The sequence below is a fragment of the Bactrocera oleae genome, chromosome 6 (genome assembly GCF_042242935.1).
Source record: "Bactrocera oleae isolate idBacOlea1 chromosome 6, idBacOlea1, whole genome shotgun sequence".
Taxonomy (NCBI): Eukaryota; Metazoa; Arthropoda; class Insecta; order Diptera; family Tephritidae; genus Bactrocera; species Bactrocera oleae.
The window spans coordinates 35,394,050-35,411,544 of record NC_091540.1 but is presented as its reverse complement, the minus strand read 5'-3'; the positions used below and the strand labels follow the sequence as shown (position 1 = coordinate 35,411,544).

Here is a 17,495-nt window from a genome sequence, read left to right as displayed (position 1 = left end):
AAAGTAATTTATAGTTTGATATTCTGATTGCTCAAATGTTAATTAACGAAATTACACCTTGAGCTTGTAAGTAAACTTAAAGCCAGTGTGCCACTATATTCGGATATCGAAAAATTTAAATATACATCAGGAAGCCAATATATCTTCGAATTTGTGCCACATTAGTTGTGAATTTTGTATTTATGTCTACTTGATTGTTTTTTTCAACAATCGGAAAAACAATTTTTCGTTAAAAAAAATAGTTAACAGACGGTGTGTAAATTTGTTGTATGACATAAGGTAGCTCAGTGTTGTCGTGTGACATCTACAAGGTACCATTCAACAGTTCCAGGACTTTTTAAACAACGTGGCTTCTAGTGGCGCCATCTGTCTGAAATTGTTATCCCTCAATTGTGTATTCTTCAGTGTTGTCGTATAAAATTTATATAACAGCTGAGATATCGCGCTACATGTGACATTACATTTGTAGTGTCGGTCGGAAAATGAGCATCGAACAAAGAGCCAACATTAAGTTTTGTTTTAAACTTGGTAAAACTTTTACCAAAACTCATAAAATGATGAAACAAGTTTATGGCGATGATTGTCTATCCCGTAGCCGTATTAACGAGTGGTTTAAACGTTTTCAAGAGGGACGGGAGGACTTGGAAGACGACGAACGTTCGGGCCGGCCAAAAGATGTTGTGAAAGAAAAAAACACGGAAATAGTGCGTGAATTTATTAAAAAAGAGCCGAAATCATCGATTAAATATATGGAATCGGAATTATCAATATCCGCAGCGTCGATTTATCGTATTTTGACAGAAAATTTGGTCCTCAGAAAGGTTTGTGTTCGATTTGTCCCGCACACTTTGAAACAACACGAAAAAGACCTCAGACGTTCGACACTCACGACAGATTTTTTGACCAAAAATCGCATTCATATCATCAACCATTCACCCTATTCGGCAGATATGGCACCCTGCGATTTTTATTTGTTCGGAAAACTACATTTGGCCATGAAAGGAAACCGCTATGCTGATGTTTATGCCATCCAAAAGGCGACGACCGCCATCCTCAACGCTATACCGACAAATGACCTAAAAAATTCATTCGATAACCTTCTTGAACGTGCAAAACGTTGTATTCAGGCGGAAGGAGACTATTTTGAAGGCGACCAATACATTTTTCAAAAAAACAAATAATATTCATTTTATAATAAAAGTCTGAAACTTTTGAATTGCACCTTGTACATGCATTCTTATTGATCGTTGATGCCATAAAGTATTCGAGAAGGTAATTAAAATCTTGTCGATGGCGTCCAAACAAGATCTCGTGTACCCTTCTGACGATGATCTTACTCGTGGTCCTGTGGAGTCAACTGTCGGTAATGATGATGTTTTCATTGAGGTGATACTTGTCACTTCGGCTATATTTATCTTGCCAGTTTTAAAAGTAAATGAACCCATTTCTAATAGTGTCTCTCGTAACTTGGAAGGTTTAGCTGTCAGTTCCCTTGTAGACTTCACAAAAAACTGAAAATCACCGTTTTTTTTGTTATTCGAGATTGAAGCAAAAGTGAGTTATTAAAGCCAGAAATATTATGAATTACCCAAAGAAGTCTCTTAAAGAAAGAAGTCACTTGAAATTTGTATATTTTTTAACGCAATTTATGCTTCACTTTCCACTGTGTCTGTCACTTTAACGCGAAAACAGTCCAATTATGCCACTTAAGTCGGGTTCTTGTAAATTATGGGGCAATAATGTTCATTAGTTACTAGTTATGTATCAAACAGTAACCACATAATTTGAATTTTAAACATATTCTACTAAACAAACAATTTCGTAATACATTCGCATTTTCTATTAACAAGATAATTTTTCATGCGTGACCAATTCGTACTACCTTTCTTCTTCTTCTTAGCTGTTTTCAGTCTTTGCCGTCACTTTAAGCTGACGCCTTCAGTTTATTTTTGTTTTCTAAACACAGCCTGTCAGTGTCATTTTCAGTTATTGCATCTATGTAAACACTTAAGCAAAAAAATTAATTATTTCATTGCCGATATACAAAAAATATGGCACAAGGACAAATCCTTTTGACACTGCTTGCGACAGAGTGAAAATAAGGGAAATCGGATGATATCAACTCAAATCCCCATATAATGGTTTTTTTATAAACTATTAAAAGTGCGATAAATCAATAACTGAAAGCGACAGAGACATTCAATTTTACAATCAGGTTGGGCAGCAGAGGGCGTTTGAAGAGCAGGTTTCAAAATTGGGCGATGGCTTGGTAAAATCCCATATCTTCGGATCTATTCCACCAATTTCATCAAAATTTAGTACATAAGATTATTTTAAAATTCTCATGTTACAGTGCGAAAATTCAAACGGAAATCGGACCGCAACCACACCTACTTTCCATATAACATAACTTTAAATTCTATCTAATTTTTTTAATTTCCAGTATACAAATCCAGCACCAATTAATATATTGGGATACAAATTTGCATGAATATTGCCTTTAAGGTATGCCATCTTAGGTCTAAAAATTAACAAACTCGGAACATAACTATTCAAGCCCCCAGATACCGAAATTGTGGACCGCAGAGCCCATTTCTGATATTATACCGAAAATATTGGTCAATGTGTGAGATATATAATTGAAGTTAGAACATAATCCTTTCCTGATAATAATATGTATGCATGTCAAAAATGTGAGTTATTTTTACCCTTATACGAGTATATTGTTGATGATATGTGATTTTCCTAAATGACACTAAGAGGCCATCTGTTTCTGTAAATAATACATATGCAGTAATGCCAAGAATAGATAATATCGGGTCAATATTACACTCATCTCCCATATCTAATAAAAGATTATCAAACTTCCGGTTGGCCTTATACCATATATATCGGTCAGTATGTAAGGTAAAATATCTTAGCAAAATGACCTGAACATATAATATTGGATATACTATAGTTTAATGCAGATAATATGTGAAATTTTATTATACTAAAATACATTTAATAATTTCCGTTATTTTAACAATCCTGATTATATGATATTAACGCTTTAACGCTGAACACGAATGGAGTGAGTCTACACCTTGGTCTTAACTTCAAATCGCTAATATCGTCGATTCCGATATTCTAGTTGAAGTTTTGAACCTCAACTATTTATATTATATAAGCCTCTTCGGTTAAGTTTATGTCAGATATATCTGATATATTTGACGATAATTTTAATAAAATTTTTGCTGACGTGAAGTGAAACATAGTCTATGACTTATAATGTAACTTATAAAACGATTTCGTCGAATAATGAGTATCAAACTAATTCGCAAAATTTTTTAATATGAAGTTTTGCCAACGCCTGAAGGTATTTCTCCGGCTTTGATCCAAGAGTATGAAATGTTCGGTTACACCCAAACTTAGCCCTTCCATACTTGTTTGTTATCCTTCTGAAATGGAGCAAGAGCAAATTCTTGTTTTTTTTTTAATTCTTGTTTTTCTCTGCAGCGAAAGGGATAATTTATATACCCCAAGTTTCAAAACATTAGGTCGTATATTTTAATAACTGTTTCAATCTTAGTTTATTTCATCCGTTATATCTCGAAGAATCAAGAAATATGAAAAACTGGCTTTTAATATCTGGAAGAAGAAAAAAGAAAAGAAATAATGAAAAGTTATTACTTTTGTTAAGTTTTATTGCTTATTATGAACTGAGATAAAACTGATCAAATCGATAAACACTTACATGTTTCTGTAGTTTTTGGGAGAGATTTTTTTTTTTGTGAAATTTTTAAATGAATACTTACACCCATTAATGTGGTCAAGGACATTACGCCGAACCAGGATATTTGAAAACAGAAATCTTTATTGGATCGCATAATGATCATGTTCAGTGTTTTCTTGAAACCTTCAGATTCATTAAACCAATCGCAACTGTAGCAAACTAAGGGAATTTTTTCCAACTGAAAGTATGTATATGGAAATACGAAGATATACTTGTAGGTACATATATAATATATGATTACTATAGGTACATACCTTCTGCTCAACGCAAAACGAGACTTTATACATAACTCGACAAGGACATGACATATGGCCATATTTTTTTTTGCTTAGTTTGGCAGGACTGTTATATGTTTACATGTCAAATTTGAGCGCGATCTGTCACATAGTTTTTTTTTTAAAGCACTATAAACAAGTCAACCGCGAGTGTGTTTTTCGAATTTTACTATGGAAATTAACGTTGATCAAAAAGTGTTTGTTAGAAATTTTGTTATTCCAATGGAATAAGTGCGACGGACGCAGTGAAAATGTTGCAGAAGGCATATGGCTCAAATTGCCGCTTCGTGGAAAGCATTTTCAGTCGATTGAAGTCATAAAAGAGAATTCGAAGAAGGAACTGAAAGCCATACCTAAAGCGGCCTACCAGAAGTGTTAGGAAGATTGGAAAAAAAGGTGGCATATGTGTATCGCCTCTAATGGAGACTATTTTGAAGGGGATAAAATAAATATTGAAGAATAATTAACCGTTTTTGTTGTTTGAGCCAGTCTCGTTTATATTTGAGCAGAAGGTATATGTGTAGTTATATTTATATATTATAATTAAAACTTTTAGTGTTGCAACTATTTTGCACAATCAAAATTTTCAAAGTCCCACATTTTCCTTGCATTGATGTATGTGAGACTGTACCATAAATCAAATTAGAGCTAGGGTAACAGTACTGGTGTGAGACGACAACAACAACTCATTTGAAACAATATGACCGTATGACAAAACGGTTCATAAAATAAATATCGGGAGTCACAAAATAATAAAGGGTGATACATAGTTTCAGCTTGAAGAATCACCATAACATTTGAACATTATCCCTTAACATAAAAGGGCTTGTCTTTAGTGATTTTTGTGACAAAAACGTTGGCTTTTAGTTGGATTTTATTATACAAGTCATACAGATTATTGTTCAATATTATTTAAGTTTAAAATGCCATTTCCCTGGCATAATTTAGTTCTGTTTTCTCGGCTATCTCAAGTACTGTATTTATTGGAATTAATTTGTTGAGAAAATATTATACAAAGTATCGAGTTAGAGGTGCTAACCGAATAAAAACCACCTTCCATCCGTTTTAAATATACAACTGTCAACCAACTCCATCATATAATAAATTTAGAGAAATAAGCATTAAATAGTAATATGGTTCCGACTCTTTATAAAAGCCTTCATAAAAATTCATACAATTTAGGGATAAATCACAATTAGACATACATACCTCTGTAACTAAAAATTGGCCATTTACGTAATACATGGAATCCACGGTGAGGGCAGCTCCGATATACATAATCATACGAACAAATGTTGCTTTATTTGTTTCCTAAAATTATATTATACTATAATATATTCATTAATCTTGCCTTAAAATAAACAATTTTCGCGTCCACAAAGCAAAGCTGTGTAGAGAGTAGAGAATAACGGTTGTTTGTAACATAAACCTAATTGGTTTACTGTACATACTAAAAGTGCGATAACTCAATAAATAAATGTGTGAGGAACATTAAATTTTCATTCGAGATTTTAAATTCCATATGACTCTTTTTTTTACAGTATAAAACTTTCCACAAAGAGCACCCAGAGGGCATGGCATCTTACGTCAAAAAACGGTCGAAATCGGACGGTAACTTATCAAGCTCCCCGATAAAGAATATGTAGACTATAACTGACATTTAACATAAAATACATGTAAATCTTCATATTTATCTTCAACGATATGCCAAAAATGGAAAAATCTGAACAATACTACCCCTAGCCCGAATGTAAACGCACTTACAATTAGACAAATTATTTTCGATAATACTCACTAATCCAAAGTTCATTTCGAAAAGCACAAGTCCATATATAGCCAAGCTATGAAGGAAATGTGAAAGAGTTATGTGTTTAAAAAGCTCATTGATGTCATTTATAAACCTGAAAACAAAGAATATTACTTATCAAAGTATTTTTTATAGAAAGAGTTATTAACAAGTTCTTTTTGGAAGTAATCAGTATTCTCCTGAAATAGAATCAGCTTGAACTACATGTATTTTGAGCTTTAGATGATTAAAAATTACATCTCTAAATGATAGTGCGTTGATATTTTTTTTAAATTTCTATATCTTTTTTAATTTCTATTACTTAATTTTTTATGATGTCTAAATAAAATAGACTCAGTTTATATCTTTAAAGTGTATCCTTAATTTACCGCAGAGTCTCTTGATGTTGGATCACGCAGTAAAGCAAATATTCATCACGCCGATGAGCTGGAACATGGGGTGAGGTGGATTGCAACAGAATGGCGCAGAGTACCTTAACTAGTCCACAAGCATGTTTGCAAAGGATCATAAAAATGCAATGAAAGCTGACTGAACCTGAAAATGTTATTTAAACCTAAGGTTTTCGTTCAATACAAATAAATAATTGTACACTCACACATGCCACACGTGAGTAGTGAAGATCCGCCGATGAACATTTCCACGGCATAATAAGGCGAGGTCATGCCCTTATCCAGAAACATTGGGAAACCGGTAAAAGCTATGGTTTAATATCGAATGAGTATAGTAATTGTATGTTACTATTGAATTTTAGGTATAACACAGCTCAACATTTTTTTTTGTTTTGCGCATGGGTTTTACTTAATATATTCTGGTAATAAATATAAGTAAATAAATAGTAGTATATGGAAAAAAGATTACAAATCGAAAATATTTGCTTTTTAAGTAATTAGAGCAGTTTTACCATTTTTACACAACAGAGAGGGAAGAGCACAGGAGCTAGTGTCGATTGCATCTCTCGGCGTGTACGGGTATATGTGTTTGCAAATCGCAGAGGCATAATGTGTTTCTTAACTTTATTTCCTGTTCCAACCAGTACAAAATGTCTTCGAGAAGTTGTAAACGATATGCTGACTCGATTTGCAATATTTGCGGCGAATTTATTAAAATGAGAGAGAACAAGTATAATTAAAGTAAAAATTTAAGGATTTGCGAAGCATTTAGGGCTTACTTGAATCTACCTCTAAAAATCAGAACAGAAATGGGCTCCAAATGTGCCATGTAACTTATACAGCAATACTCTGGATGTTGAGTTTATTTCCTATTTTTTTATAATACTTATCAACTAATTTGATAACCCTGATTAGATGATAATATGCTAAGTTTTACAATATTGTAGGCGGGTAAAAGGCGGTGGAAAAAAGAGCAATGCAGTTCGCAGTACCGAGATTTTGAAGGGAACCATTGTGATATTTTTCCAAAGTTAAAGGCATAGTGCATGATTTTCTTGGAAACAACGCTTTCATCAAGAGGTAATTGAAATTGAGAGACGTTACCAAGGCCAGTATGCTAAAATTATGATGGAGGTTAATAAAATAAACTTCTACGAAACAGACAGTAAAACTGTTCATTTTTAAACCTTTGGGATCTATTTTAAAATGTCTACTGTAAGAATGAATCCTAAATGGATGATTATTAGCCTTTAATGAATTATTTATATGTAAAATGTTTATGGACTGCTGTTGACCGGTGTAATAGTAGACAGCGAGAAATGATCGAATTGCCATAGATATAAAGCATGAAAAATTTAATATAAGTATTTTGTACATGAAATTTGTATTTTTTACAATTAATTATAAAGGGTCTACCAAGAAGAACGATATGATGTTAAAATCACATAAACACTCAAATTTGGTCAAAATTGGTTCTTTTTGTATGACGCTTTTATTGACTTCATCTGTGCCTTCTTTCAGTGGCTGAAACTGAATAGTACTGACAAAACAATCAACAGTTTGATAGGCACTGACAAAAAAACCAAAAAAAAAAAAAACAAGAAAAAACGTTAACTTCAGTTGCATCAAAGCTATAACACCCTTAACAATTACAAAGGCTCCTTACAAGAACTTGATTCCGATCGCTCAATTTGTATGGCAGCTATATGATATAGTCATCTGATCTGAATAATTACTGCGGAGAATACATTATTGCCTTAAACAATAACTCGAGCCTAATTTCGTGAAGATACTTCGTCAAATAAAAAAGTGTTCCATGCAAGCATTTTATTCCGATCGTTCAGTTACAATTTCAATTTATATGCTATAGTGGGTGCTATAAGTGGGCTTGCCCGCGCCTCCAAATAGCTTTAATGTATATATCTTCCAAACCATTCAAGCTAGGTCACCCAAATTTGCACAGGATAATTCATTTTGACATCTCTTGCGCAAGCGTCGGGTCAAATCATACGATAACCACGCCCACCACCTATATAACGATTTGTTCAAAATTAGTAAAAGTTGGATAAATCAATAACGGTATGGGTCAGAGGCAGTAAATATTTTATCCAGGATGACACAAGAAGGCGGTGGCACCGCCCACATTTAGGTGAAATCACATGTCTCCGAACCTACTCCATTAATTTCGACTAACAACATTGCGAAAATGGGCGAAATTGGACTACAACCCCGCCTACTTCCCATATAACACAATTTTAAATTACATCTAATTATTTCACATTCCAGTATACAAATAAAGCAACAATGCATTTATCGGGAAACTACTCACGAATAATACTTGTAACCTTGATTACCTAAAATTGTCAAAACCAAACCAAAACTCTTAACGTTAATGAGACCCAGAATACTACCTCCCATATACTATTTATAATTATTTTCATTATTCTGACGAGTTTTATTACGAATATATCGGTCAGTGAGTATTATTTATATACAAAATTGCTTTAAAATATGTTCTCGAGTATACCTAAGCAATGTTTAAATTAATGCAATCAGCCCGTCCCTTTCTTTATCCCCCCCATAAAATAATTTTCGTTTTTCCACCTGTCTTTTAACCGTTTAGGTTGATCAAAATTTGTGCAATTTTAATGGAATTAAATGGACAAGTTTTCTTAAAAATTATGTGTGAATTGGTCATACCTTGGTTAAAATGTTATATCCTTAATCTAATAAATTTCGATCCACTGGTTGACGTTTTTCACATAATCTAAATACATAAATAAAATTTTGTGTCTTCTATTAGTTAGTTATTATCACTACATATGTATATCTCATTTGAAAGTGTTTTTAATATAATTTTAGCTGACACTAACTAAAACTGAGTCTAAGATAATGCCCTTAATATAAGTCAAGAAGATACCAAATTGGATTGTAATTCATTCACGATTTCACTCGATAAGATGATAAGGAAAGGGTTTGTATTAATAAAAATCATATATAACAATTAGACAAAAACTAAGTTCGGGTGTTACCGAACATTTTATATTCTCGGAATTTTTGAAGATCAAAACCGGGGATCTACTTTCAAGAGTTGCCAAACTTTAAATTAACGAAACCGCATAGATTGCAATAAAATTTTGCATCTTATTCATTTATATTATTGTACTCATTTAGTTTCATTACTATATTTTCCTTGTCCGAAATATTTATATTAAAATCAAACTATGTGGGGTATATGAGGAAAACATCAACCAGAGATATAAACCAATTTCATTTATTTTCAGCACTAAACCACATAACATTTGATCATTCTAGCGGAATTAAAAAAAAATTTTTAAGGTCTGATAGTCGCTAGGAGCAAAAAAAATGCCGGGTTGTTACGTAAAACATGGCCAAACACTGCTCAGAAACATCAACACGTTGCTTTGGCCAACAGTCGGCAAACGCGGCACTCACTTTGAACAGAGCTCTTTTATGGACAAATACTCAAGCAATATAAAGCCAACGCGTTCTTTTGAAATCCTTACCATGTCAGCTAAATCACGCAACTTCACTTTCCGATTATTCAAAACGATTTTGTGGATTTTTATACTCTCGCAACCTGTTGCTACAGAGTATAATAGTTTTGTTCACCTAACGGTTGTTTGTATCACCTAAAACTAATCGAGTTAGATATAGGGTTATATATATAAATGATCAGGATGAAGAGACGAGTTGAAATCCGGGTGACTGTCTGTCCGTCCGTCCGTGCAAGCTCTAACTTGAGTAAAAATTGAGATATCTTTATGAAACTTGGTAGACATGTTTCTTGGTACCGTGAGACGGTTGGTATTGCAGATGGGCGTAATCAGATCACTGTCACGCCCACAAAACGCCATTAATCAAAAACAAATAACTTGCCATAACTAAGCTCCGCAATAAGATACAAGACTGTTATTTGGTACACAGGATCACATTAGGGAGGGGCATCTGCAGTTAAAACTTTTTTTAAAAAAGTGGGCGTGTTCCCGCGTCTAATAGGTTTAATGTGAATATCTCCTAAACCGCTAACGCTATAATAACGAAATTCACTAGAAGGAAATGTCTTTAGCACTTCTATTGACGGTGTAAAAATAGTTGAAATCGGGTGGCAACTCCGCCCACTCCCCATATAACGGTACTGTTAAAAACTACTAAAAGCGCGATAAATCAAGCACTAAACACGCCAGAGTCATTAAATTTTATCTCTGGGATGGTATGAGATGACTTTATAGGAACCGCGTTCAAAATTAGACAGTGGGCGTGGCACAGCCCACTTTTAGATGAATACCCATATCTTGAGATCTGCTCAACCGATTTCAACCAAATTCGGTGCATAACGTTCTTTTGAGCGAAATCGGACTACAACCACGCTTACTTCCCATGTAACACCATTTTCAATTCCATCTGATTCTTTCACTTTCACTATGCAAATCAGGTAACAATGATTATATCGGGGTAAAACTTTACGTGAATAATGCAATTAAAGTATGCCACCTTGCGGCCAAAAATTGTCTAAATCGAACCAAAACTGTTCAAACCTCTAAGTACTAAATATGTGGACCCCAGTGCCTATAGTTGACCTTCTACCGAAAATATCAGTCAATCCACAAAGAAATCTCAAACGAGTATACCATTTGACTTTGCGAGAGTATAAAATGTTCGGTTACATCCGAACTTAGCCCTTCCTTACTTGTTTTAACTGTGTTTTGGATCATTGGTGTCTCTACGGCCACGTTTAAAATCAGCAAACCAACGTTTTATTGTGGGTTCTGATGGTGCTGAATCCCCATAATACTTTTCAAGCCATTGCTGCGCTTAAACGGTATTTTTTCCCATTGTTTTTGAAATAACAAAATTAGCGTCACTCTTAGCACAATAACTCGCAAGCTAATAAATAGAAGGTCATGAAATTTAACAGCTGTATTTTGAAGGTTAGTACCAACTAAAAGAACTGTGTCAGGACCGGTTGTTTTCAGCCCACGTGTTATACATGAGGACTAGGATTATAATCAACTCGATTTCATCCATTTTAGGTACAAGAGCGAGACACTTTCTTAATTTCTTTAAGATATTCCACGTTTCAAAAGGTATATACAGTATAAAGTCAACAGAAAATTCGAAAATCTTTCTGTTAGGTATATGTACTAGTGGAAGTATTGAAAATGCTCACTGACTTACAGATATTTCCGGTAAAAAGTTAACCATAGGCACTGTCATCTACTTTTCCGGTAGCTGAGGTCTTAAAAAGTTAAGGTTTCATTTCCACTATTTTTGACTAAGAGATTGAACATCTTAAAATCATTTTGGATGTAAAATTTTATTTCAATAACGTGGTTAGCTCTCGACTTATATACTGTAAACTGACAGAAAGAATATGTAATTAAAAATTGTGATGTTTGGGAAGTAGGCGTGGTTGTAGCTCGATATCGGAACAGAGTATTAGAAAATCAAAGTTTCTTTGCCTTTTGTGGTCATGACAATAGTCCGATACCGTCCATACAACATAATATCAGCTTCCCCTTAGTGCTAAGGGACATATGTAGCAGGTTTTACTGAAGTTATCGTTTACACGATTCAACTCGTCTTGTCATCCTGATCATTTATAAAAATATATAACTTAATATTTCGATTAATTTTAGGTGATACAATGAACCATTAGGTGAACAAAACTATTATACTCTATAGCAACATGTTGCGAGACTATAAAATTTGGACAATGGGCATACATATTCGACCAATTTCATTATAATTTGGTGCATAACGATATCCTACCATCCCTAAGTTACAATTTGAAATCGCACAGCCACCACGCATGCTCCACATCTGATTTAATTTTAAATTCCATCTGATACCACTATGCTCCACTGAAACTACTGCTGCTAATATAATTTAAGGACTCTCGAAATCAGACTATAAATTTTCAAGCCTTTAGACACCGAATAAAAGCACCTCAGTTGCGGAGTAAAGTAAAATCGGTTCAATACTTCCCCTAGTCCTCAAGTATCTTATACAGAAACAAACAAACAAACAAAACAAAACTAATCGTAATAAATTTTTTTCTGTGTGAATAATCGACTTACTTTTTTTTATTTCGCAGGTTATTATTTAAGTTTTTTAAATGAATGCTTGGGATACCGAAAAGAGGGTTTGTATATTGCAGCAGTACCATGCTTTGCGGTCCGTCCAAAGGAAATTCAGACGGTATTTGGCGGCACACCCTGAGTAGATGAACCATTATGAGATTTGTAAGCATTTTTGCCGAATCTAGAAGTATCACAAGAAGACCGTACCATTTAGATCCGTATATTCGTGTTTAAGAAACAATCGCGGGTGTTGCATCACCAATTTAGGCAAATCCAAGAGTTTCGAGTCGTAACTTATCGGCGCAACTTCCACTTAGCTGACGCTCAGTACAACGGATGATTCATAATGACTTAAGCCTGTTTCCGTACAAAGTTCCAATAACAAGCCGGTTAAACCCTCTAGATTTGCCTTTTCGCCAGGAATTTTGCCGAAAAATTATTGAAATGGCCGAAGAAGATAATAACTTGATAAATTGCCTATTTATGCCTGATGAGGCTCATTTTGATCTAAACGGAAATGTAAACAAGGAAAATTGCCTTATATGGAGTGAATCAAATCCAAAAAAAAAACAACAGACAGAACTTCACCCAGAACGAGTCACTGCGTGGTGCGCAGTTTCGTCAAGGTGTATTGTCTGGCCATACTTCTTTGAAGAAAATGGTGAACAGTAACTGTCAATGGGTATCGTTATTTAAAGATGTTGAATGAGTTATTTTACCCAGAACTGCGTTTGTGATCGGTTATTGCGGAGCTCCAACGAAAATTTGAAAAAAAAAATTATATAAAGAAACTCAACTTTCCGCTGGCCCCCAAGGTCACCGGACCTGACTACAGCAGACTTTCATTTAAGCAAGAGGTTTACAAAACAAAACCCAGAAATCTGAATGAATTGAAGCAGTCAATTAAATCGATAATTGAGGCAGTCCAACTTCAACCCTTCAGGCCGCAATGAATAATTTTCTAATTAGGTGTCGCATATGCGTGGCTCGGCATGGAGGTCATTTGTGGTTCATAATTTTTAAAAATAATTAATTATATAAAATTAAATAAAATTTTCTATACAATAAAAAAAATATTATGTATTGATTTAAAAAAAAGTTATTACGGTTTGTGTTTGTACACAAACGATTGTACGATTGTAGCACGATTCGTCAGCCACCCTGTAACGATATACCATATATTTATCGGTCAAATGGCCGATGCCTAGTCTTAAATGTTTAACCCTCTGTTTGCATATTTCCTCGCATACCCAATCTGGGTTGCGCATTTGATAATTAAAAAATTTTGGCTTAAAAATTTAATTCCCAATATTGAGATTAAAAATTAGATTTTCTTTTTTCAATCAAAGATGTTTGGATTGGATAATTCTGAAACAAATTCTTATTTTAAATCTTAATTATATGATTGGGATTAAAATTTTTATTTTTTTTTTCAATCAAATTAAAAATTAAAAAAGAAATTTTAATCCGGTTCTTACGATTAAAATTTATTTTTATTTTATAATCGGGTATGTGGGATTAACAATTTTTTTTATTATTTTTTAAGCCTGTATTTGGGATTACAAAATAAAAAAAATTTAATTCCAATGTTAATTCAATTATTTTTTTAATGCATCATTTGCAACTCTGGACCCAATATATTAAAACTCACGCCTCTGGTTGAGTATCGTTTATACATATCTCAATGGTAGATGTCTCAACAAAATTATTTCGTACAGTATTGTCAGTCGGTAATAAATTTATTGTGATTGCACTTTCCCATAGCATTAATTGATAAAATAGTTATATCGATTTTAATAGAAATATCTCGGACATGTTGCAAAATCAGTAGATAAAATTATATATTGTATAAGTTAATATGATGCCAAGCATGATTGTAATCCGATTATGATTTCGTTGAATAACCAATTCTTTTCTTCTAAATTGCGAGAGTATAAAAAATTCAGTTATACCGGAAATTGTTCCTTCTTTATGTGCGTAAGGCAAACGACCCAGCAAAAGAAATGGGTACATTTATATGTATATACCTATATATATATATATGCTCGTATATGCGTATTCAAGGACACTTACGTAATATATGTACATAGTTCGGCGTCTTCTTTATTTGGTGGTACAAGTTTGTGAAGAAGGCGTAGAGAAAATAGTTACTAAGAATGCACGAACAAGTTATGAGACAGCTTAAAAGTTGTCGCCTTGATTCCATCCATATAGTTTCCATAATCGAGTTTATCTCATTTTTCAACTCAGTTTTAATGCACATATCTGTAAGTTTAAGCTTAAGTTGAAAAAAGGGTTCCTATTGATAATATTTTACTTACCAGTCGAGAAGATCTTCATTCCTTGAAGCAGCTCATAGTTTTCAGCCTTCTTAAGTAATGCACAACACTGGCCTTGCATAAACAGACAGAAGGTCATTTTAACCATGCTTGTAGTTGTTTGCAATATTGTGGTGATGGTCTGCAAAGTAATTCCATTTGCAAAGAGAGTTATTAAAATGGATGAATAGTTGAGGCGCAAAAATCTGGAAGTAACTACCTGTCGACTTTAGAAAAGAATAGTGGCAAAAAAGAATTGTTATTCGGTTCAAAGTATTAAAATCGCGTCTCAAATATTAACTTAAACACGTAAGAATGGGCCAAATTGTGGTGGAATTGAATATATATGAATACTCTCTCCACCTGTAAGGATTAAAGCCGGAGAAAAACTAAATGCAAAAAAATTTTGTGAAATAATTTAACATTAATTATTCGAATTTATGAAGGTCAAAAGAAACTAAACTCACTGTAAGTATATTTTATTTCACCTCAACGAAAATTATATAATATTAAATGGGTTATATAAACATAACCCAAGAGGCTAAATTTAAAATATTAATTTAATGAGGAAAAGGTCAACCAGAAGATAGAAATTCATTACATTAGGGATATGACGTTAAGACCCAGGGCTAGAGTAATTTCATTCATACTAAGCGTATATTAACCTTTGACATTGCCCACGTATATTTGAGAACATATTCTCAAGCAATTTTATAAATATGTATATAACTCACACACTGAGCGATATATTCGGTTTAAGGTTTGTTAGAGTAAAATATAATACAATACAATCATTATACTGGTATGTAGTATATAGAAGTTGGGGTAATTCGTAGACTAAATGCACATATTTTGGAAATTAAGCTATACTATATATAACGTAAAATGTTCAGTTTATTTTTATGAGATATCTTAAATATTGACTGGTATATACGGTATAAAGTCAACAGGAAGTTCGAAAACCCTTGCATTAGGTATTATGGAAGATAGGGGTAGCATTGACCGCATTTTCTCTATTTTTAGCAATACCACATATTATTAGCAGAATAAAATGCTCCCTAAGTTGCATTAACCTCACCTTACATACCAACACCAATTTATAAGTAGTAAGTTGATCTAAATGTTCGGAAATCTTGATATCATTCATTTTATGTACAAAGATATACTGATGTTGTAGAAATTCGTTCTCTAATTTCATTAAGATAACTCACATATTGATCGAAATATTCGGTATAAAGCTATGTGGAAGCTCGAAAATCTTTATATTATATTAGGTATCTGGAGGCTAAGGGAAGTATTCATTCGATTCAAAAACTTTTTTGACATACTGGCAAACTGTTATCAGGACAGAACTTGTCCCGAATTTGAATAATATATCTCAAAGATTGACTGATATTTTCGATAAAATGTTCGCAGCATGTACACTAAATTTATTAGAGGGCGGGGTCAAGCCCATTTTTTCATAATTTTTAAAATCACATATACCTATGTCCCTTCGTATTGTGAATCATTTTTACTAATCAACAGTCTTGTAATGCTTCTTTGTACAGTATCAACCTTGTTACATTGCCAAGGATGTACCAAGTTTCATCAAGATATCTTAATCTTTACAGAAGTTAAAGCTTGCACGGACGGACAGACAAACATGCCGAATTTCCACTGGTCTCTTCATCCTGATCATTTATATTATATATACATAACTCTACAAGTATATCTATCTCGATTATATGTATATAATATTAACAACCGTGAACAAAACTATTTTACTCTATAGCAACATGTTGCGAGAATATAATAAGGGATATTGTGAGGATAATTGGGACACGTGTTCATTGCCACGCTAATGAAATGCCGTATCAAAAACGAATGTTAGAAATGAAAATACGAAACTGTAACTCGGTTCACGGAATTCCAATGGGGAGGGACATCTTTGTTTTAAATTTGTTACAAAGTGGGTGTGACCCTGCCCCTGTATTGTCTGATATACATATGTATTTCGCATACCAATAAAGCTATATTAGCTAATCACGCTAGTAATCAGTTTTTTAGCAGTAGCTATACTGTGCGAGGGTGTAGAAATCGGATGATTTATTTATGATTTTATAACGATTATGTTGTAAAAATGTGATAGCTCAGGCTTAAGGATTTGTAGGAAGCGGTATAAATTCTAGTTCTACAGAATAGATCAGGCTCAATTTATGAGTGAAACGATCGGCTAGTTCAGTGTAGGTATCCGCTATCAGCGAGAACAAGAACTGTCTGTCTCATAACTTTTTGTGTATAATTTGTTAATTTTTTTTGCAAGATTGTATTGTATTATGATAAATACTACCCAATAAAGACAATATAAATATTTTGTAGCTCATTATGAAGAAAATAAAGAAAATTAAGTATTTAAGTTTACGTACCTCTGCAATTAGCGGCACATCACCATCAGCCCTTTCTAGCATCAACCATCGTGGATACAACGAAATGCCACATATGATGATAAGCAGTAGATTTAGCCTAAAGAAGAATCTCGGATTTTGTATAATTGTCTCTCTATTTTATTTTATAATAAGTATTATTAAATCATTAAAAGATTTATATAGAGTCAAATACTTCAACATAATAAATTTGTAGAACAAGTACTCATGCAAATATTTTTTAACTCACACTCGAAGAAATTTTTTTAATGACGTTTCCGAGCCATAGTTTATGCCTAAAATATATGATACCGCTTTAAGCTCTCTTATTTTGAAGCGATTGTACTTTTTCAATTCTACAAACTCTTCTGTGTTGTACATTGCCTCGAAGGCAGAGGTGTGCAAAGCTTTGAGTTTCGTAA

At 33.3% G+C, this 17,495-nt stretch overlaps 1 protein-coding gene across 1 annotated transcript; it reads right to left on the bottom strand.

The window, feature by feature from the left end:
- Positions 1-3,020: 3,020 nt before the first annotated feature.
- LOC106622271 (odorant receptor 63a) lies at positions 3,021-17,495 on the bottom strand. Its single transcript, XM_014241402.3, has 10 exons — positions 17,324-17,495; positions 17,077-17,173; positions 14,672-14,810; positions 14,424-14,615; positions 6,453-6,554; positions 6,226-6,391; positions 5,846-5,951; positions 5,260-5,361; positions 3,798-3,953; positions 3,021-3,630 (listed from the first exon to the last, which is right to left on the bottom strand). The coding sequence occupies exons 1-10, from the start codon at positions 17,452-17,454 to the stop codon at positions 3,568-3,570; spliced, it is 1,254 nt and encodes a 417-aa protein (XP_014096877.2). The 5' UTR covers positions 17,455-17,495; the 3' UTR covers positions 3,021-3,567.